We start from the raw sequence: 22,500 nt of genomic DNA, 5'->3' as shown, positions 1-22,500 counted from the left end.
TGTACCGTCATACCGGTGTGGCGGGTATGTTGGAAAATGAATGTTCTAAAGAATATCTGGGTTCATTGAGTTCAACATAGAATTTTAGAACCTTCAATTGTTGCGGAAGAGAATCTTATTTTAGAATGTTCAAAAACCCACACCTTTAAGGCGAGGATCACATCGGCAAGCGGCAGCGGCAAACGTAGCGCAACTCTCAGACCATAATAAGTTGTATCTCGTTCCTAAGTAACACAAATGGTTTGTCCATTGAATACGCTGGCGTTGCGGTTTGAAAGTCGAACCGAATTCAACGCTCAGCTTGTTCAACGCTAGCGTTCCGCCAGCGCTGCCACCGTTCCGCTGCTGAACCATAGAGAACAATAGGAAACCTGCCGCTTGCTGCTGGCTTATGTGATCCCCACCTTAGGGTCAACATAACAAGATGGGGGCGAGGGCCTGCTGTCATCTGACTGCCCTTGTTAAGTAAATTACTTGCCTTGCTAAGATGAGGGGAAAAGACCTCTGAGGATATTGACATGTTTATTTGTCCTCATTGTGTAGGTATCACCACGCTAATAGCTAAAGGGGTCTACGAGGCAGCGTTCCCTCTCCATGATGTAAGTAGCCTTTTGAATTCATAATTCAATACCGTCTCTATAGATGTCAGTTGTAAATCAGTTTGAATAAAAGTGTCTGCTGCATGTAAAAATGGACCTGTCAGTAGGTTACCGGACCTCACACTTTCCTGCCATCATAAAGGAAATTAGAAGCACTATTCATTTAGTTGACGGGAGGTGGGTGAGTTCGATTCCCAATCAAGGCACTTACCCCCGAGTTGCTCCAGGAAGTCTGGCCCTGCAATTAATTCACATCTGTAAATCGCTTTGGATAAAAGTGCCAGCCAGCCAAATAGGTAAAGATATAGAGTTTCCCCGCAATCTCTAATCTGTGTTGTTAATGTCCTTCTCCCTTATCTGCAGGGTGACTGCAAAGGTTCAGCCAAGGGTGAGGAGAGAAACGACAGACAGGTGTGTTTATATTATACTGTATGTGGGGATACCAACAATATTTACACTGTAGAGAATATACTTTTGGGATATACATAACGTTTATGAGGTTGCAATGTATTACAACTCGAGCACTAAGTACTGTAGCCTTACTGCTTGCTCTAGGTGTTCCAGTTCTGTTTCTAACAATTTCACTTATTTTTTTGCTTTATAGATAAAATTTTATTTAATTGATTGAACAATATTGTGCATCAAAAGATGTGTTGGCTTTTTCTGACCATTGTCTTTCAGATATTACATGATGAGTGGGCGAGATATGGAGCTTTCTACAAGTACCAGCCTGTAGACTATATCAGGTACAATTGTATAATGTCCAAACAACAAAAGTATGTTGAAGGAAAGAATCAATCATTCCCACCTAATGCTGTTTCTCTGAATATGCCCTTTGACCCCAGGAAGTACTTTGGAGAGAAGATCGGTCTGTACTTTGCCTGGTTGGGTGTCTACACCCAGCTGCTTATTCCCGCCTCCATAGTGGGCATCACCGTGTTCTTTTACGGCTGTGCCACCGTCGACACCAACGTGCCCAGGTACGTCAAGGTCCTAGCGTAGTGGCTAAAGAGCACTGCTGGCATGGGCTAGCATGCAGTAGCCAGAAAGGTTGTGGTTTAAACAGAGACTTTCTAATGAGGAGACACAGCACTCAAAAGATTCTCCATAGAAATGCATAGGGTTAGTTTGTAACGCCAATATGGCAGTTGTCTATACATATCCCACCCCTTCCGCGGCAAAACGTTGACATGTGAATACATTGAGCCAATCATGTGTTGTGTTGTGAATACATTGAGGCAATCATGTGGTGTGTTGTGAAGACATCGTGCCAATCATTTGTTGTGATCTCGCTGCTGGAGCAAGATTGGTGTCGTGAAGCCTTGCGCACGTGCATTTCTGCTGAAATAGAGGCCCGATAAGTGCCCAAAAAGCGTTGCAATATGGCTGCCGAGTGGAGGGACTTGCCTAAAAGGACTTTGGTTTAAATTGCCAACTGCCACTATTGTGCCTTTGAGCAAGGCACTAAACCACAAGTTGTTCCGTGGAGGCTGGCCTTGTAGTAATTGATTCCTGTAACTTGCTTTGGACAAAAGCAGCAGCCGAATGGAAGTGAAAAAGGGTGAAATCTAGAGCGCTGGAGGGAGGCATGATTCATAGAAGAAATATTAAGCTTCAGACTTGTGAATTTGGCATGAAGGCTTCAGTGAGACCTAATCAGGGCTCACTCTCTGCGAACACTATTTAAAGAGCTAATGCAGTTCATGTCCAAAACTAGGAAACCAAGTAGGAAAAACTAGTGAAACGTTAACTCACAACCTTCGGGAATAACCTGAGGGGGCACGAGTTGGTCAAAAATGATGTCTTCATCTATCCTTTACGTGAACTTCAAATTCCTTCAAAAAAATAATCCAAACATACTGAATGTGTTTTTATTTGTATTTTATTTATTTATTTATTTATTTTAGCTAGTGTAGGGGTACCCATAGAGGATTCTACACCTCATAACTTTGATAACACTCTCAGCAGTGATAATCCTTTGTTTCTGCAGACAGAGCAAACTTCTTGCCAACAAATGTGTTGTTTTGAGCTGAAAAAAAAAAAAACATAAAAAAAAAAAAAAGAACTGAAACTAAATGTTGCGAAGCGGGCGAGAGCGCCAGCTCCTGCTGTGATACGGGGACTGGATGCCAGGGTGAGTGGGCGTAAGGCAGCTAAGAGGGTACGACGGTAGGAGGACCTTAGTGAGAACAGGAGGGAGAGGTGGGCAGAAGGGCAGCGACTGGCAAGGCAGAATCTGCTGGCTCAGGTTGGCACAAACTCAGGGCAAACGCCCACTTTTTTCTGTTTCCCTCGTGGAATGGGTTTCCTCAAGGTCACTTGGAGGACACGCTTTGGAAAACTTTAGCTTTCATTACTGAGAGAAATTAGAAATCATCTAATGCATAACCAAAAGCAAATTAATATTTTTCTTAACAATTTAATACTCTTTACTTCTTATTTATACAATATGAAGCATCTAAGAATGTAAAAATATTTCCCATTTTCTGTTCTGTGAAAAGTTTCCCTTTTGAAGTCTCTGAGCCTTAAAAGTTGCTTATGTCTGTTTCTTTAGAGATTTGAGTGTGGATTTGTACTCGGATAAATTACTTTGTGATCTTAGAACAAAAAATATTGAAAGAAAAATAATGAGTTTTTTTTTGTTTTGTTTTTTGTTCTAAGACTAAGGCTATTCCAAGACCTCATTGCAATAAAACAAAACAACATCCTCTCAGTCACAATATGACCTGCTCTTTTGCATCTCTGTTTTTAAGCCTTTTCCCTAAAACAACAACAACTCTGTTGTTTGTGTGTGTATGTGTGTGTATGTGTGTGTATGTGTGTGTGTGTGTGTGTGTGTGTGTGTGTGTGGTGCCAGTATGGAGATGTGTGACAACAGGCAGAACTTCACCATGTGCCCACTGTGTGACGGCGCCTGCGACTACTGGCACCTGAGCACCGCCTGTGGCACGGCCCGAGCCAGCTACCTCTTCGACAACCCGGCCACCGTCTTCTTCTCCATCTTCATGTCTCTTTGGGGTATGTGTGTGTGTGTGTGTGTGTGTGTGTGTGTGTGTGTGTGTGTGTGTGTGTGTGTGTGTGTCTGTCTGTGTGTGTGTCTGTGTCTCTGTCTGTCTCTGTGTGTTGTGTGTGTGGGTGTGTGTCTGTGTCGGTCTGTCTGTCTGTGTTTTTCGGCCTCGGCCTCTCTCTGCCTCTCTCTGTTCTATCCATCACCAATCTCTCTCTCTATGCCTCTTTCTATTCTATCCATCCCCGATCTCTTTCTCTCTGCCTCTATCTGTTTTGTCCATCCCGCAATCTCTCTCCCTCTGTCCTTATTTTTATCTTTTTTATGTATTTTTATTTTTTTCAGATTCTTGTCTGACTCTGAAGTTCAGTCAGTTCAATTCAATTCAACTTTATTGTCCCTTGAGAGAAAATGTGCTTATCGGATGATCCGTGTTGCTGGTTAGTGTATCAACAACTTAAGACATCATCGTCATCAAAAACAACAACAGCACAAATCTAGCACAACAAGGATTTAGCAAGCAGTGAGAAACTGGCGACGGACTTGAGCCACATACCACTGGATTATTTAATAAAGACTCCAGTTCTGATGGCTTTGAAGAAAAAGTCTTTTGAGCACTTTAATGTTATACTGTCAGGCTTTTCCTGTCTTTATTCGACAAGTGACGGAGGAAAGTGGGATTGGGAAATGACCTCCAGTCAGACTCGAACCTGGAGACTTGCACTTTAGCTCTCACTTTATCTGGTTGTTAAGTCCGACGTCATGGGTCCAACAGCTTTTTTGTCAAAAAACGTTTACTAGCACAACCAGCCTGTTTTTGCAACTTCTAAACCTTGTCAACATCACTTCCGTTTTAGTAAGAGTAAAACAAAATCGTTTAACTTTGACCGAGTAATTAACGTAGCTATGCAGCCAGATGATACAATCAAGGGTAATGTCCAGGCTTCCGTGAAAAATAGGATTTTATTAGGTTGAGGCAACAATTGAGTAGTAGGATGACAATTTTCTTAAAGGCTACTCTGATTAGCGGAACAAATAGTTTATTTTACTGTCTATGGAGAAAAACGAGCGGCTCTGTAAGCCGTTGGACCCGGAAAGAGACTTATTATCCCATTATTGCATCATCACTTAATAACCGAATAGGAATGTGCCAACTTTTTGAGAAATTGGCTTATTCGACATCTTCCCCAGAGTAACACCATGTCCTAACAGGATCCGAGCGAGCGACTGTCAATGTTATCTGTCGACACTGAATCTGTAAAATATGCCCTTCTATTATGTCATTCAAAATAACAGAGCAATGCGGGCGACAGAAAGAAAATATACACGGGGCGTCTGACAGAAGTTCTCTCAAAACGTCACATTGCATCGCGCTACTTGTGTCACTTGCAGTCAGGACACTCCAATTGAAAACAATGGAATTAAACAGATTTTATCACTAATGTTCGCTCACTCGAATTGAAAACAATGGAATTAAACAGATTTTAGCGCTAATGTTTGCTCGCATTGCATCTGGTTAGGACATGGTATAAGATGAGAGGATGCATACCATTCTCTTCTCTGTGCATGCACAAACCCAGTCTGGCATTGGAAGTGGGTTACACCAGTTAGCCTATTACTTGTGTTAGCATGTTCCTTTAAGTTAAACTTGTAGGGAGGGATAGGGACAGACCAGGACATCACCATATCACCTTATCACCTTTTGCACGCACTTGTTTTGTACCTGCCTGTAAGACGAGCCTCACTTACCTCAATGTTCTCAGCTGGTCTTCCTTTCAGTCTCAGTGTCTGTGTGTATCCGTATGTCTGTCCACACTCTCTATCTCTCTCTCTTTCTTCTTTCTTTCTCTGTCGTGCTCTTTCTCTCTCGCTCCTTCTATCGTTCTTCATCTGCCACCCATTCACTTTTTCTGATCACCTTTCTCTGTTTGTCTTTCTTTCTTTCTTTTTTTACTTTCACTATCTTTTGTCTCTCTCTTTCTTTCTTTCTTTCCTCATTCATTCTCTTCATTTCTTTATTTCTTATCTACATCTATACAGAATCTATACAGATCATATGATGTTCCCATAAGGTTGAGCCAAACGACACATGCATGAATTTAAACCAGCCCTGCCTGTCTGGCTGTCTCTCTGTTGTAGTGTGAGTGGATACTTGAGTTGAGCATACAGTATCCCAGTCTTTAGACCGACATGACGGTGAAAGTCTACTCCTTCACACAGTCTACACTACATGCATGGTTGATAATTACTTTCATCAGAGCCTGATATTGTGTGTTTTGGAGGCGCCTGATAGCCTCTCTCCTGCCTGTATTGTCTTACGCATGCCCTGCTAGTAGACAACACATTACTCTCCCCTCTTCATGAACTTGAGCAAGGGAGCAGCAGGGGCCTGCATACCTGTTGCCTGTGTACCTGTTGCCTGTGTACCTGTCCAATGTATCGGTCCTGCTGTGGTGCGGCAAGCTTACAGCAGAGGTACATCAGGAAGGAGGGTGGACAAGGTGGTGTGGGGGGGGGGGGGGGGGGGGGTGTCAATGGGCACCTGTTTGCATATGGAAATATGTGCAATTGATCCCAAAGCTATGCAAATTATCCTTGTGCAATTATATGGCCAATATCGCTATCTGAACAATTCTTACGATATAGAAGAAAGATCACAGTATGTGAAGATATAGCACAACTCTAAATAGATTGGATGGTGTGATGGGTAAGATGGAGGGAGGGAAATGGTGAGAAAGGAGGAGTGGTGCAGAGAGCCCAAGCTGTGCGGAGATCTCTTGGCCATGCTCTTCAGTCTCTCCCTGTCTATCTCTGTCTCGTCCTCCATCTATCTATCTATCTATCTATCTATCTATCTATCTACAGTATCTATCAGCAACAGATATATAGATAGTTAGATAGATAATCTATCTATCTGAGAGTGTGTCTCACTGTGTGTTCACTGTGTGCTGAGTGTGTTTCACTAATTCACGGATTGGGATAAATGCAGAGACCAAATTTCCCTCACAGAATCAAAAGAGTATATATAGTTATACTTATACTTATACACTAATCCCGGCGCAGTGAGCTGCCTGCAACAACAGCGGCGCTCGGGGAGCAGTGAGGGGTTAGGTGCCTTGCTCAACCTGGCACTTCAGCCGTGCCTACTGGTGTTCGAACCGGCAACCCTCCGGTTACAAGTCTGAAGCGCTAACCAGTAGGCCACGGCTGCCCCACAATCTATCTATCTAGCTATCTATCTGTTGCTGTCTACCTCCCCCCCCCCCCCTCTCTCTTTTTTTCTCTCTGGCTGTCTGAATGGGCAGGGTTATTGTGTTTCTGCTGCTGTCAGTACTCGGCGTGGGATTGAGCGGTTGTGGCATGGCCTGATGCTTGCTTTGTCTCTCTCTCTCACTTTCGCTCCCTCCACTTCCTCCTTTTCTTCTCTTTCTTTCTCCTCTCTCTCCTATTGCTCCCATCCTCTCCTCTTACACCCTCCATCTCTATCTCCCTCTCTCTCTCTCTACCTCCCTCCCTCCCTCCCTCTCCATCCCCATCTCTCTCTCTCTCTCACCCCCCTTTTCTCTTGCCCCCCCCCCGGGTGGGATGACAGCATCTTGTCTTTCACTCACCTGTGCCGTTGAGAGAGGGCCAATGCATTATTACTCATAGCGGGACCTCCACTGAAGAACCGGGCAGCCCATTACGTATTCATGATTGTCCTCTGCCTGGGGTACACGGTATCGTACCGGACGGACTGTGATCATTCTGGTCTTTCTAGAAGGTTCTGTGTGTGATGTGCTTTGCCATGCTGTGTTTGGATGTTTGGACTGAATTTTAATCAGAAGCCATGGCTTTAAATTTCATTTGGGTACCTTTGTGATGGCAGGATGACGCGTACACATGGATGAGAGTCTGTTTTTTGGAAGTGTTCCCTCTGAGGTTTGCTGTAACTCAATCAAGCATCAGGGACACTTGATGTGCTTAAGTTTTTGGCACTTTGGAGCATGTTAAAAAAAAAAAAGTTTCCGGTAACACTATACACACTGTAATGGTTCATTATGTAATGGACAGCAAACTTTGAGTGTGTGTGTGTGTGTGAGTGGCTTTTTAGCAAACTGTCAACTGAGCCTGAACTGTAGGCTACACTGAATGTCATCTGACGACCATGAAAGGGCCGAGACCATCACTCTAAATCTAACACCACTTCTATTCATCACTGTAAACAAAATGCCAATCAATACTGCATGGGTTAAAATAATCAAAAGCTCTAAAAACGTGTGTGTCTGTGTATCTGTGTGTCTCTGTGTTTTGTGTATGTCTGTATGCACCTTTATGTGCAAATGGACTTTTACGTGTGTGTGTGTGTGTGTGTGTGTGTGTGTGTGTGTGTGTGTGTTTGCCTCCGCGTGGGCACATATTACAGTAGGTGTTTGTGTATGCATACATGCCTTTACGTGTGTGTGTGTGTGTGTGTGTGTGTGTGTGTGCGTGCGCGCGCATATATGCCTTTATGTGTGTGTGTATGCATAAATGCCTTTATGTGTGTGTGTGTGTGTATGCATAAATGTCTTTACGTGTGTGTGTGTGTGTGTGTGTGTGTGTGTTTGTGTACACCCCTAGTGGTCACGTTTCTGGAACAGTGGAAGCGCAGACAGATTAGCCTGAACCACTGCTGGGACCTGACTGGCATGGAAGAGGAGGAGGTGAGTGAGAAACCCGTATCACAATACCGCTTACAACAGCACCACACACAACCTGACAACCATCTCATAATAACCACAATAAAACCACACACCACCTGACAACCATCCCTTAATACCCCTCACAACAAAACACTCAACTGGGCAACCATCCCATAATAACCTCAACAGCACCACACACAACCTGACAACCATCCCATAATATCCCTTACAACGGCACCACACACAAACTGACAACCATCCCATATTAACCCCAACAACACCACACAAAACCTGACAACCATCCCATAATAACCCCAACAACACCACACACAACCTCACAACCATCCCATAATAACCCCAACAACACCACACACAACCTCACAACCAACCCATAATAACCTCAACAACAAAACACTCAACTGGGCAACCATCCCATAATAACCCCAACAACAAAACACTCAACATTAACCAATGTGGGCGTGGCCAAAGAAGCAGAGGCAGTAGTTGAAGATGGACGGTAATTTATTATTTGGCTTGGATCGAACGGCCAAGCAGAAGAGTCCATAGAAAAATGCACAGAAAAATTTTTAACAATAATAATCTTCCAAAATTGTGATATTGAACCAGTATGAAAAATCTGCTTTAGCTTCTAATTATTACAGCGGGTTTGTAACAGAGTCATAGTACTCACAGTAGCCTACACATCACATAGGCCAGACAAGACTAACATCGGACTAGACAGAGGGGAACATATACCTGGCGGCCAGCACCATTTAACATAGACAGGTAAACACTAAACAACCAATTAACACACAATAGACAAGACAGACCCTGGGCCACAAGCATAAATATACATCATAATGTCACTAGCAAAATTAGCAAAATACATTGTTAAATAACAGACTTGGTTACATGTGGTAGGACTGATCATCGATGCGGCTTGATCAGGACAATCTCGAAATCCCCCACAACCAATTAACCTAATGGAACGGTCCAATACCGCCCGGAACCCATAAACAGTCCATGGCATCCAGTCGGCCCTCCTTTGCCACCCGACCTTCAGAAGCCGGAACGAGAGGACGATGCCATGAAAGCAAATCGGTAGCTATCAGTTGACAAACATTCAAGCTTATGCGTATAATTCAGACAAACAATAAACGTGCCACCATTGCTAATAGCTCCGTCTTGTGTCGTTTCTTACACATCTTAAAAGTGCTAGCCACATAGCAATGGCCCATGTATGAGTGTACGTGTTGTGTGTCTGTGTGTGTGCGCAAATATCAGCTGATGCGTAGCAGACGAGTGCCGACAGGTCACCAGTCATGTGCGGTCGTAGCTAGACCATCACAACCACACACAACCCGACAACCAACCCTTAATAACCCCAACAACACGACACACAACCTGGCAACCATCCCATTATAAGCCTTACAACAGCATCACACACAACCTGACAACCACCATCCTGTAACACCCCTTACAACAGCACCACACTTACAACCTGACAGCCATCTCCTAATACCCCCTAACAACAACACTACACACAACCTGACAACCATTCCATAATACTCCAACAACACCACACACAACCTGACAACCATCCCATAATAACACCTAAAACAGCACACTCAACCAGACAACCATCCCAAAATAACCCCAGCAGGACCACTCTCTGCTGGGTGGGCTACCATCCCATAATAACACATAAAACCGCACACTCAACTGGGCAACCGTCTCATAATAGCCACTATATTATCACACTCGACTAGAAAACCACCCCATAATAACACCTAAAACAGCACACTAAACTGGGCAACCTTAATATGATAACCACTATATTACCACACTCAGCTGGGTTACCATCCCATATAACACCTACAACAGCACCAGACACAACCTGACAACCATCCCATAATAACCTCATCAACAATCAAGGACCGGAACTATCAATTTTAGAAAGCCCCATATCTTGCCCATCCAATGTAATTCCTTCCTGGCCACTATGCTACCGTCGCCCTCACCACCCCCATTTGAGGTTAGAAAGAGGGTTCTGGGTTATGGTTGTTGACAAGATTTGTGTACTAATGCTGAATTAATAGGGCTGAGAGGATTATGCAAGTTACCACTTGGCCAAACACACACAGTGATACTTATTCTGGTTTCAACAGCTCCAAAAAGTTCAGCTACCACCCAAATTCCCATGTCATCTCATACTTGTCTCATCCCAAAACCACCACAGTACTTTCTGAACCAGTGTTTGCATTACACTGCAGTGACCCCTCAGTAGGAGGATGTTGTCACAAGCTATTGCCTATTTCCACCTGAAATGGCATCTTTCTATCAAGGATGGAGCTCAGGTTAGATTTATGTTTCTGTTTATTTATTTTATTTTATTTTTTTGGTGGCTGTGACCCCAAGACTTCTTTCAACACGACAGCCCAGATTTCAGCCCCTCGTTGGTCCTTCGGTTATTTTTGTCTGTCCCTTTCCAGTAGTGATCGTCTCCTCTCAAAAAAGTCTTCAGACCATTTAGGACACTACAAGAGCAATCTGTAGTGACTCTCTCTCTCTCTCTGTCTCTGTCTCTGTCTCTCTCCCTCTCCCTTTCCCTCCTTCTCTCTCTTTCCCTCTCTCCCTCCCTCCCTCTCTCTCCTGTCTGTATGTATTCATAGGAACACCCAAGGCCCAAATACGAAACCATCCTTCTCCAGAAGAGGCAGCGGCAGAGGAAGAAGAAGATGAAAAAGAAGAATAAAAATGAGGTTGGAACAAACAAACAAACAAAAACTATCAACACTGTTCTGCCATACTTTATTTTGATGGTCCCCTGCAGAAGAACCAAAACCAAGTTGGACTCACAAAAACTATCAACACGTCATGCTTTATTTTCATGGTCCCCTGTAGACTATTTACAGAAGTCTATAAAAAAATATGTTGTATTTGGCTGCTGTGTTTGACTGAAATGTAGACTATTCTTTTTTCATTTCAATACAGTACAGTATATGAAACAAACCTCAGTTTAGATAATCATATTCACACATTTTTTGCCTAATTGACAACCATGACCATGATAACTGATAATATAAAATGAATGTGCACCTTGAGCAAATGATAAAAAATCTTTCAGAATGCTTTCCATTCTTGAACTGCATCAAATTGCATCGAATCGCATCGAATCGTACTGAATCGTTTTTTATGAACATGTATCTTTTCTTGTATCGAATCGTGCCCATGTATCTAGATGCGAATCGTATCGTCTTTTACATGAGAGATTCACACCCCTAGTATATACCCCTAGAGTCATATGAAGAAGAAAGGAAAGAGTGGTATTCTTGTGTTGAATGACCACTCTTGTTTCGTTAAAATGTACAGGACAGAAAGGTCTCTTCTGCCTTTAGGATGGATAACACTTTAGAGTGAGACATATCTATTTCTCTCTCTCAGCTTGAAACTGCAATGTGTAATAATCGTTTACTTCTGGCATAATCAATTAAGTTTGATGGTATGCGGAATAGGATCAAGGACAGACAAACACATTTATCATTATCACTCATCATGCAGGGTTTGTACCAACGATTCTAGAACAGAGCTCCGCTCTAGAATCTTTGGTTTGTACTGTGTAGTTCTGTGGTTTGGTGTGGAACACCCTACAGAATTATTTTTTAAAAAGCCTTTTACAGAACAGCATCCACTGTAATATCTCCAAAAGACATCAGAGCACATTTTCATCAGTGCAAACGGGATCAGCTGTTGTGTTTTTGAACGCTTTTAGGTCATTAGATTGCTAGTTTTAGACCAAAATTCAGCCTTTTTTTACCATAATGCCATATAATGACCATAATGCTGCTTTCAATTTTCAAGTTAGTGTGCACAAATGGTTGAAAATTATGCCAAGCCGTATCTCTTATAATCTGCCCCTTTGCCATCAGTTCACATTTATTTCATTTTGAAATCTAGTGGAAAACGACACTTTTCTTTCCACTTTCATTAGTCAATTGATTTATTTATTTTGGGTAGAGCATAATATCCCTGCTTCCTGTTTTATGATTATTTTTTATATTCAGATAGACCTCTGATTATCTCTCTTTTTCATGGAAACACATGCAGTAAATCTTTGGTCAAACACACTAAATTGATACTGGATAAGCAAGTAACCCTTATCAAATGTGTCTAAACTGTCTGATTTGAGGAGGAAGTGGTCTGATTTCCTTCACAGGACACAGTTTTTACCTGCCAGGCTGCCACCTTCTCTCGCTCTTGAGCGTAATTGGGGTCAAAGTGGCACTCGCTTTCTAGGACAATGTCAGACTCCCCTTTAGGCTTCATTGAGGCACTTTATCCTTTTACAACCACTGCTGTTCTGCTCCCTTCCTTTGATTGGACCAAAATATCCCAAAAACTCAGACAGCTTCGCTACTTCAGACCACAGTCTGTCTAGATTCTTCAGATAGTTCTCTGTTCGACGCTGAGAAACTTGACAAAAAAAGTGCAATCGATCAGGGGGCAGTTTTAGATCACTGTCAGCATATTGAACTTTTATTTTTGTCAGGATTTAAGTGATTTGTGTGTTGATGGTGGTGGTGGTGTGTGTGTGTGTGTGTGTGTGTGTGTGTGTGTGTGTGTTGATGGTGGTGGTGGTGGTGTGTGTGTGTGTGTGTGTTGATGGTGGTGGTGGTGTGTGTGTGTGTGTGTTGATGATGGTGGTGGTGTGTGTGTGTGTTGATGGTGGTGGTGGTGGTGGTGGTGATGGTGGTGTGTGTGTGTGTGTGTGTTGTTGATGGTGGTGGTGGTGTGTGTGTGTTGATGGTGGTGGTGGTGGTGATGGTGGGGGGGGGGGGGGCGGTGATATGATGTTATTGTGCTCAGCAACCAAACCCATGGCTGACATGTTCTCAACTCTTCTCAGTTCAAAATTTGTTGTTGCTTTTTGGTCAGACTCCTGGAGGTAAAATGTGTGTGTGTTTGTGTGTGGAACGGGGAGGTTGTCAGAGCAGGAAATTACACAAAATCCATGTAACCACTGGACCACAACTCCCAGGTTTATTTAGTGTGTGTGTCCGTGTGTGTGTGCATCTGCACTGTGCCATTGGGGCATGTTGGTCCAAGGACTAAAAGCCTAGCATTACCTCAGGCTTCATGGCTTACTGGTGCCTGGTGTGTATTTGCCTCCAAATCTGTTTGTCTGTCTATCCCCCACACCTCAATTTGTGCTCCTGTCTCTCTCTCTCTCTCACTCGCTGTCTCTCCTCGCTGTGTCTCTCTTTCTCTTTCTCTCTCTTTCACTCGCTCACTGTCTCTCTCTCTCGCTCTCTCTTAGTCTCTGCTCTCTCCCCCTCTCTCCCACACCTCCATTTGTGCTTCTCTCTCTCTCCCTCTTCCCCTGTCACCCCCCCTCCTCTCCTCCTCCTCTCTCTCTCTCTCTCTCCATCTCTGACCCAGTCTGCCCTGTGTGTCCCTAGCCTAACAGGTCAGTGGAGGAGTGTGGGGGGGAGGCCGGTTTGGACAAGTGGAGACGGGGGCTGCTGTTCGCCACGGCAACGGGAGTCACGGTAACGCTCCTTCCTCCCTGGCGCTCTCCTGCTGTCTGCTTGAGCGCCACAATCTCTGCTCAATTTCTCCTCCTCCTCCTCCTCCTCCTCCTTATCTTCCTCCTCCTCTTTGTGCCTTCTTCTCTGCTCCTCCTCTCTCCCCCTCCGGTGTGAGAGGGAGAATGTTCTAAGGTCTGAGTTCTAAGACGTTCTAAGATCTGACACAACAGAGGGAGAATGACAGGCATACTAGCTGGACTCTGAGCTACAGTAGCTGCTTTGTCCACCTGATGTGAATCGGTGCTTGTAGTCTGAAGGAGAAGAACAAAGAGAGGGGTCCTGCACTTGGAAAGCATGCAGATGGGTGGGTGTTGTGTCCTCCTTCTTTTCTCCTGGCTACACTCTTAGAGAGAGAGAGAAAGAGAGAGAGAGAGAGAGAGAGAGAGAGAGAGAGAGAGAGAGAGAGAGAGAGAGAGAGAGAGAGAGAGAGAGAGAGAGAGAGAGAGAGAGAGAGAGAGAGAGAGAGAGAGAGAGAGAGAGAGAGAGAGAGAGAGAACAAAATCAGGTTGCTTTAACTCTTTTTTTAGTAGCCTGTTTTAAACACTGTAAGAACAGTGTCTGCATAATTTATGAACTATCAGGTGCCTCTTAACTGGCTCCAAGTCTCAATTACTTGTCAACCAAGTGACCTTAAGCTAACCCTGTCTCCCTTACTGAATCTGCCAGCTACAGACCTAACCGTTAGACATGTCCAATTCAAGCCCAGATTCTAATCCTATTTCTCTGTCACCATCAACAAAGGCCTTGTGGATAAACAGCCTGACCTATCAATATAGTTAGGTGGACTCACTGACTCCTATTTTAGAATCCCTAATTCTACTTCAATTGCTGTGATGCTTCACCTTCAAGGCTCAGGTCAAGTCAAGTCCAGTCTCATTCATTTATCAAATTTAGCACATTTTAAAACAACAGAAGTGCCCCAGAGTAAATCTCTTAAAAGTTCTACTTGTTTCAGTGTCAGAAAAAAAAAAAGAATCCTTGAAGTCATGCAAATACGTTCTAGATTTATGTCCGGAGTTCTGTTCTAAGAATACTGTGCTCATTCACATGACATTCCGATAGCAGATAGATTTTCTCTCTAGGAGTGTACCTCTGATAGACCATGTGGTCTCACACTCTTTCATGAATCTCCTGGGCACTCTTTTCTTTTCAAGGATGGGGGACTATGGAGGGGTGTGTGGGGAGGGGGGTGGGGTGGTGGTAGGTAGCCCTTGCACACACATATATGCAGCTCTCCCGGAGGGGGGGGATATTTCCAGCACTTAAGGGTTGTAGTGTCCTTCAAAGACAGAAGTGCTGCTCCAATTCATAGACTTTTGGCTGGTGCCCTGAAACAAAACTTTTGTTATTTTTAAATGACACAGTCGAGTGAGCAACAGGGGACAAAGCTGTCCAGCACAGGTTGTCCGCCAATGCCTTTCTGTCTTTGTGGATTCGTTTCAGTGTGTTTAAATGTACTGCTTCTAGATTAGATTAGATTAGATGATTAGATTAGATTCAACTTCATTGTCATTATGCAGAGTACAAGTACAGAGACAACAAAATGCAGTTAGCGTCTAACCAGAAGTGCAAAAAAGCAGAAGAGTGCAATGTGAACAGTATAGACAGGTAATGCAGTGTAAACAGTATATGACATACAGTATAGTCCAGTATACATTATACAAGTGGCATGGTTCACAGTAGGGATATGTGCAGTGTATTAACAGTAACATTATAAGAGCAGAATCCATAAGGATACAAGGATACAAGGAGGTTTATTTGTCGCATACATAGCAATACTAACGTAAAGCATGTAGTGAAATTTTCTTTTGGTGAAGAAAAGAAAAGAAAAATCAAGAAATATTTTAATAAATAGCAAGAGAGAATGAAAAGTGAAGTGTGTGTACAGTCCATGTGTAAGTGTGTAATAAAAAAAAGGATATATAGTCTTGTGTGTGTTACGGGATACGGATTGCTTGAGGATAGAAGCTCCTCCTCAGTCTCTCTGTTCTGGTCTTGTAGCAGTAGGGACGTTTGCCTGACCTCAGTCTTTTGAAAAGTCCATGATCAGGATGTGAGGAGTCCTTTACAATACTTTGGGCCCTGGTACATAGTCTTTTCTTGTAGATCTCCTGCAGGGTAGTGAGAGTAAGGATGGTATGGATATGCAGTATGGTCAATATAGACAGATATGTACAGTTTGTACAGGTATGTGCAATGAACTGTATTAACAGTAACAAGTGTATGTGCAGTAACAGTAACAAGTGTATGTTCAGTATTAACAGTACAGACAGGTGATGGGGGGGGGGGTGGGGGTTAGTGTACATTAGGGTGACAGCCGTAGGGAAGAAGCTTGCTCTGGTCCTTCTGGTCAGGGTGCGGAGAGACCTTTAACACTTCCTGGAGGGGAGTGGGGTGAAGTTCACCAGGATCTGAGGAGACAGGTAGACCTTCTTTAGTATCCTCAGGAAGAAGAGATGCTGGTGAGCCTTCTTGATCGGGGTAGAGGTCCAATAGAGGTCTTCAGAGATGTGGACACCCAGAAACTTGAAGCTGGTGACAAGCTCCACCTCAGTCTCGTTGATGAGGATGGGGGTGTGTGTGTGTTAGCTTTTGACTTCCTGTAGTCCACAGTGAGCTCTTTGGACAGGTTGTTGTCGGTGAGTCTGTGTGTGGTGATCCTTGACTGGAGCTGAGAGCTGAGTCATTGAGATCTTGATGAGGGATGGGTTGGATTTACATTGTTCTGTCACATGAAGTTCCAGGAATACCTGTCCTTAGGGTAATCTGTGTTAATGATTGTGTGTGTGTGTGTGTGTGTGTGTGTGTGTGTGTGTGTGTGTGTGTGTGTGTGTGTGTGTGTGTGTGTGTGTGTGTGTGTGTGTAAAGGGTTCACAGCAACAACAAGTCTAGATTCTGAGAATCCAGCTAAGCGATCCATTGGGGATATCAAAACCAACACACAGTAGAAAGCAATGATGCAGCCTCGTGTGTGTGTGTGTGTGTGTGTGTGTGTCTTTCTGTCTGTCTGTCTGTCTGTCTGTCTGTCTGTCTGTCTGTCTCTCTGCCTGCCTGCCTGCCTGTCTGTCTGTCTGTCTGAAGGTGTACACTTAACCATGAGATACTCTGGGCTAGCTGAGCAGTGACTCTTGGTGATGGTAGTGTCCGTGCGCCAGGTTTTGTCCAAACCCCCCAAACTCCCATCTCTGGTCGTCAGACAGACTCTTCTGTTTGCTCAAAAGTGCAACATCCTGCTAGCTTGATAGCGCTGGTTGTTTAACCAGGTTTCTGTGAAATCCATGATGTCATAGTCCATGATGAATCTGTGTGTGGTGATCCGCAGATATAGATCTACAGATTCTTGACTGGAGCTGAGAGCTGAGTCATTGAGATCTTTAAAAGGGATGAGTTGGATTTTCATTGTTCTGTCAGAGGAAGTTCCAGGAATACCTGTCCTTAGGGTAATCTGTGTTAATGATTGTGTGTGTGTGTGTGTGTGTGTGTGTGTGTGTGTGTGTGTGTGTGTGTGTGTGTGTGTGTGTGTGTGTGTGTGTGTCTGTGTGTGTGTGTGTGTGTGTGAGTGTAGGCTTCACAGCAAAAACAACAAGTCTAGATTCTGAGAAAGAGCGACCCGTTGGGATCTAAGCGATCCGTTGGGGATATCCCAACCAACACACAGTAGAAAGCAATGCCGCCTGTGTAGTTACACACCCACCTGTCTATACATGTGTGTGTGTGCTTCACAGCAAAAACAAGTCTAGATTCTGAGAAACAAGTGATCCGTTGGGGATATCCCAAACCAACACAGAAGAAAGCAATGCAGCCTGTGACTATACAGGTGTGTGTGTGTGTGTCTGTGTGTGTGCGCATGCGTGCGGTTATGTTGTTAAGAGGAGGGTTTAGTGGAGGATAAGGTCATTAGATCAGTTACAGTCGGGTGGCTGCCCCCTCAGGGGACAAAGCAACGCCTCCGCTCTGGCCTCCACCTACGCCTCCGCTCACCTCAGGATGCTGACTCTTTATTTCACTTCTCCCTCTGACCTCACTCTTTCTCTCTCTCTCTCTCTCTCTCTATCCCTCCCTCCCTCTCTCTCTTCCTTTTTTCTTAGAGAGGGAGGGAGAAAACCGAAGAGAGTGTGTGTGTGTGAGAGAGAGAAAGAGAGAGAGAGTGTGTGGGTTGAGGTGTAGGGGAAGAAGGAGCAAAAGAAAGGCAGAGAGAAGGTGTGAATGAATCTGACCCAGAGATAGAGAGAGCGATAGAGGGAAGGAGAGAGGGAGAGCAATTTCCCCGCCATTAATCTTTATAGAAATCAAAAGCAGATTTTCTGGTACACGGTGCACAAGGGAGGAGGACGTCTCCTCTGGTGTTCCATCTCCACTCACCTATTTTTATGATATTGTTTTGATACAAATGCTTTCAATTAGCCAGTCAATGTCATTGAGGGCAGCTGCTGTAGGAACATCTAGGGCACACCGTTTGCGTTTAACCTCGATTGCCCATGATTCACCAGCCCTTTCTGTCTAATTTCACACATTAACCTGACAAGTGTGGCGTCTCTTAATGGTGACTGTGATCTTATTTGTGAATGCCATCTTGGTTGTTGTTCTTGTCTACCGTTGTGACATTGATTTGACACTGAATGATCTGAGTGGCAGGAATGTAATTATACCCATAATCCACCTGGCAGGGAATCCAAACTATTTTTTTTTTCATTATTTTTTTCTCTCTTGTGTCCTGTTCCAGTGGGTCATCTTTGGATAGTCGGACCAAGTGAAATTTAATTACCTGCCTCAGAAGTAGAAAAAGATCCACCTGTTGTTGATCCACCTGTTGTTGCTTCCATCAATGTGGTTTTTAGCTCACCTGTTGTGTGCTAACTGTTGTCTCACAGTCTTGGGATTTGAATTAGGTTCAGATGTTTTTCCTTTTTCACGTTAGGATATTCTCTCAGTTGGTAGTGGATATTATGGCTTAGTCATTGAGTGTCCCTGTAGCAGAGGAATATCCTTAAGAATAATCACCCACTGAATATCTGAGCATTTTACAAGTTCAGTTTGTTTCTTTAATTAGAAATGTTGATCTCATGTTTTTATTGTTGAATTTCTCTCTTTTTCTATTTCTTTTCCCAGAACCTACTTCCTTGTCAGCACTGTCACCTCGACCACTTGTCATGTAACCTAAATTGTATGTGACCCTCACCCCTTGCACCTAAGCCTATTGGCAGGCAGCAGAGGCTCAACAGATGGCCTGTTATGTTGGTTGTTTTCATGGTGTGCCTTCCAAATGAAATAGAGCAAGTAGACCATTATCTTTCACTTCTCCACTCCACCACCGACCACCCAATCCAAAGTGCCCGCTGTGAGAAGACCCAAGCCTGAGTCGCTCGGTGACTCGATATCCAGTATCATGGCTGTGGCACCTGGCAGTGTACCTGTTTGGCTAGGTGTGCAGCCAACCGGGTCTAATCTTGTTAGGTGTCCCCGAGGCGAGCCTGTTGCCCCCGTTTTCGTTGTCGTCGGTGCGGCTGCGAGTAATCGGCGGTGGTCGGTCTGCTGTTAGGCCGCCATGGCTACAGGCCCAGGGCTCACAAGCCTCTTAGCCTCCCCCAGTAGCTCACTGCTCTAGTGCTGTAATCCCAGATTAGGAAGACCTGCGCCAGCTTTTTGTGTCACTGTGTGTGTGTGTGTGTGTGTGTGTGTGTGTGTGTGTGTGTGTGTGTGTGTTTTGGAGTGGTTCTTTTGAGGTGAATTGTGATGTGTGTGTGTGTGTGTGTGTGTGTGTGTGTGTGTGTGTGTGTGTGTGTGTGTGTGTGTGTGTGTGTGTGTGTGTGTGTGTTTTGGATTAGTTCCCTTGAGGTGACTTGATAGGTGTGTGTGTGTGTGTGTGTGTGTGTGTGTGAGAGAGAGACAGAGACAGACAGAGAGAAACATGTACTATAGCATTGCTTTCTTTGTTATGATTCTATACAGTGTTCATTTTGTAATATTGATACTCATTGAGTAAAACCCAATGAATATGCGTTCCTTCGAATTTACATTTTTATGCTAAATTGCCAATATGAATTGGATTCCTCGAGAGACTTTGGCCGAGGAATAGTACTAGCTGTGGTTTCTCTCTCAGATGATTGTAAATTGGAGGTATTCTCAGCAGATCTCAGAAGATTTCTTGTGATTAAACCATGATGTCTGACAATGTTGTGGGCGTGTGGTAATAGTGGAGGGAGGAATTTGAGTGCTTCAGCCTGTGTGTGTGTGTGCGTGCATGTGTGCGTGTGTGCGTGCGTGCGTGCATGCGTGCGTACATGGCTTTCTGCCACAATAAGTAGTGTGTCCATCTGGAGATAGCAATGTCATTTCTATTCATAATCACTTGGCGTGGGGCTGATAAAAGTGGAGTAGTCTGTGTCGTGTGTCTAGCATTCTGTGTCTAGTCCAGATCTGTGCATAACTGTGACCTGCAATTCTTTCTCTGTATTAAGAAATTATACATTTAACTGTGTGTGTGTGTGTGTGTGTGTGTGTGTACACGAGTGTATGTGTGTGTACATGAGTGTGTGTGTGTGTGTGTGTGTGTGTGTGTGTGATCCCTGGGCAGTGGTATCCAGAGCATGAGAAGCTGCTTACTGTATGATCGATGAGCACAGAGCTCCCACTGCAGGTCAGATTTGCTCTGCTGCAATCCTATTGGTCGACCGGTTAATCCGCTAAGTAGATAAGGTTAATTTTTGTTTTGGGCACGTCTTGGTTATTGATTTCTTCCTCACTCCCTCCCACCCTTCCTCCATCTCTCTCTCTCTCTCCCTCCCTCCCTCACTCTCTCTCTCTCTCTTTCTCCCACTCCATCTCTCTCTCTCCCTCCCTCACTCTCTCTCTCTCTTTCTCTCCCTTCTCCTTCTCTCTCTCCCTTCCTCCCTCTCTCTCTCCCGCTCTCCTTCTTTCTCTCCCTCCTTCTCTCTCTCCTCTCTCTCCCTCCCTCTCTCCTTCTCTCTCTCTTACTCCATCTCTCTCTTCTCCTGTTCTCCCTTTCCGTCTGCTCTCTCCCTCTGTCTCCACAGGTTTGGCGGTGTGATACTTTTTCCTGTCGTAAGTTTAGCTCTACGTCCCAGATTCTGTCGCCCTCAGTCAGTCTTGACCCAGATGTTCAAGGTCTGGATTTCACTGCGGGACGGTCTGTTGTGTCACGTTGTGTCCCTACTACACTAGCATAATGCCCTCCCTGTGCTGTGTGACCTCAAAGGAGAATTCCGGTGATTTTTCCCATAAAGATCTCCGTTTGTCGAGGTCACAGAGTACTGTCGGTATAGGAAAAAATAAATAAAATCATGCCCCCAGAGTGTATCGCTGTCGCTGTCTTGCAGCACTGGCTGCAGCAACTCAAGCTAGGTAGATTGTTATTGTCATTTTTCATACCGGCTACTTGATGACCTCAAAAAACAGAGATCCACAGTATGTGAAAAATTCTCATTATTAGAGAGTGCTTCACATTCTCTCACATGCCTCAATTAGATACAGCACTGTTGTTGTTTACCAAGTTCAGGCTGTGATCGTGTAAAATAGAGATTTTGTGGGTAAGAGAAAGAGACGTGAGGCTCATTTTATGATGTATGGGGGCTGTTTGGACAGGATCACTCGGTGCCAACATATCTCAAGGGATGGAACTTTGTGTGGTGTTGAGAAGGGCAAGTGAAATGAGGACATTCCTCCTGCATCACATGTTATAAAGAAATAAATCTTCTGACTGTCAGGGGTTGTTTCCAGCGGTCAGTCAGCCGCCTCCCATAACCAGAGTCAGTTCCTCCATCACCCAGAACACAAATACAGCCATCAAATATTTGGCACACCAACTGCTTAAAGGGACACCAGGCAAGCCTGATGCTTTTTCTCCACGAAACTCCCTCTCGCTCGGTCTGAAGCTCTTTTCCTTTTCTTTGCGTCTTCTGTCAAGGGTTTTCGCTGCTTCTTCGCAGGCTCTGCCATTATACACACGTTTGCAATAATCTCTAGCGTTTGGTTAGCCTGCCTCTGTGCTGTAAACTGATCCTGCTTCGGTCGGCGGGTAGGATACACCGAACTTGCAAGTGGGATATTCTTCCTACAGGCTGTAGGGGCGGGCGAGAGAGCCTTCATTCGCCCCGTAATGAGTCATTTAAAGCAACACCAAAGAGTTTTTTGTACCTTAAAATAATGTTTCAAAAATCGTTTCAGTGGTTCATCAACTTGTAACAGAGTGAACGGCACTTCTGCATTCGCTTTGCGGCCCTTTATCGGCTATAACCGCACTATGTAGGTTTGCCAGATCGGGTAGCGGATCTGTAGTTCGATAGATTGAGACATAAGAAACTACAAATTTGACTTGCATCTGATGTCACAATACATCGTACTTTCATAAATCGTGCAACATATTCTACCTTGTCTGTGGACATCGTTATTTGCAAAGCCGGTGCTGGATAAACAAATTGCGTGCGTGCAACAGAGGGAAAGATCTTTGGTGTTGCTTTAACCATATACCGACTTACGAAGATGATTAATTAACACGAAAACGTTGCCTGGTGTCCCTTTAAGGCTGCCGTCCACAAAAGTTCCATTTGATACTTTGGTTCTAAAGGGTTTCTTGAGGACTTAAGGTGACTTTAAGTGTAACTACAAACTGTTTCGGCAACACA

At 44.2% G+C, this 22,500-nt stretch overlaps 1 protein-coding gene across 3 annotated transcripts in view; it reads left to right on the top strand.

Moving 5' to 3' along the window:
- Positions 1-22,500, top strand: part of ano2b (anoctamin 2b) — a 117,587-nt gene that overhangs the window by 32,613 nt on the left and 62,474 nt on the right. For 2 of the 3 annotated variants that reach the window (XM_042079162.1, XM_042079165.1), the window contains 8 exons: positions 544-599; positions 963-1,010; positions 1,281-1,345; positions 1,445-1,579; positions 3,457-3,617; positions 8,209-8,291; positions 10,943-11,032; positions 13,730-13,819. In XM_042079162.1, the coding sequence (XP_041935096.1) occupies positions 544-599; positions 963-1,010; positions 1,281-1,345; positions 1,445-1,579; positions 3,457-3,617; positions 8,209-8,291; positions 10,943-11,032; positions 13,730-13,819 (728 nt within the window). The remainder of the gene's footprint in view (positions 1-543; positions 600-962; positions 1,011-1,280; positions 1,346-1,444; positions 1,580-3,456; positions 3,618-8,208; positions 8,292-10,942; positions 11,033-13,729; positions 13,820-22,500) is intronic. The other variant, XM_042079164.1, reaches the window with a different exon arrangement.

Source organism: Alosa sapidissima, chromosome 22 (genome assembly GCF_018492685.1).
Source record: "Alosa sapidissima isolate fAloSap1 chromosome 22, fAloSap1.pri, whole genome shotgun sequence".
Taxonomy (NCBI): domain Eukaryota; kingdom Metazoa; phylum Chordata; class Actinopteri; order Clupeiformes; family Clupeidae; genus Alosa; species Alosa sapidissima.
This window is presented reverse-complemented; position numbering and strand designations above follow the sequence as displayed.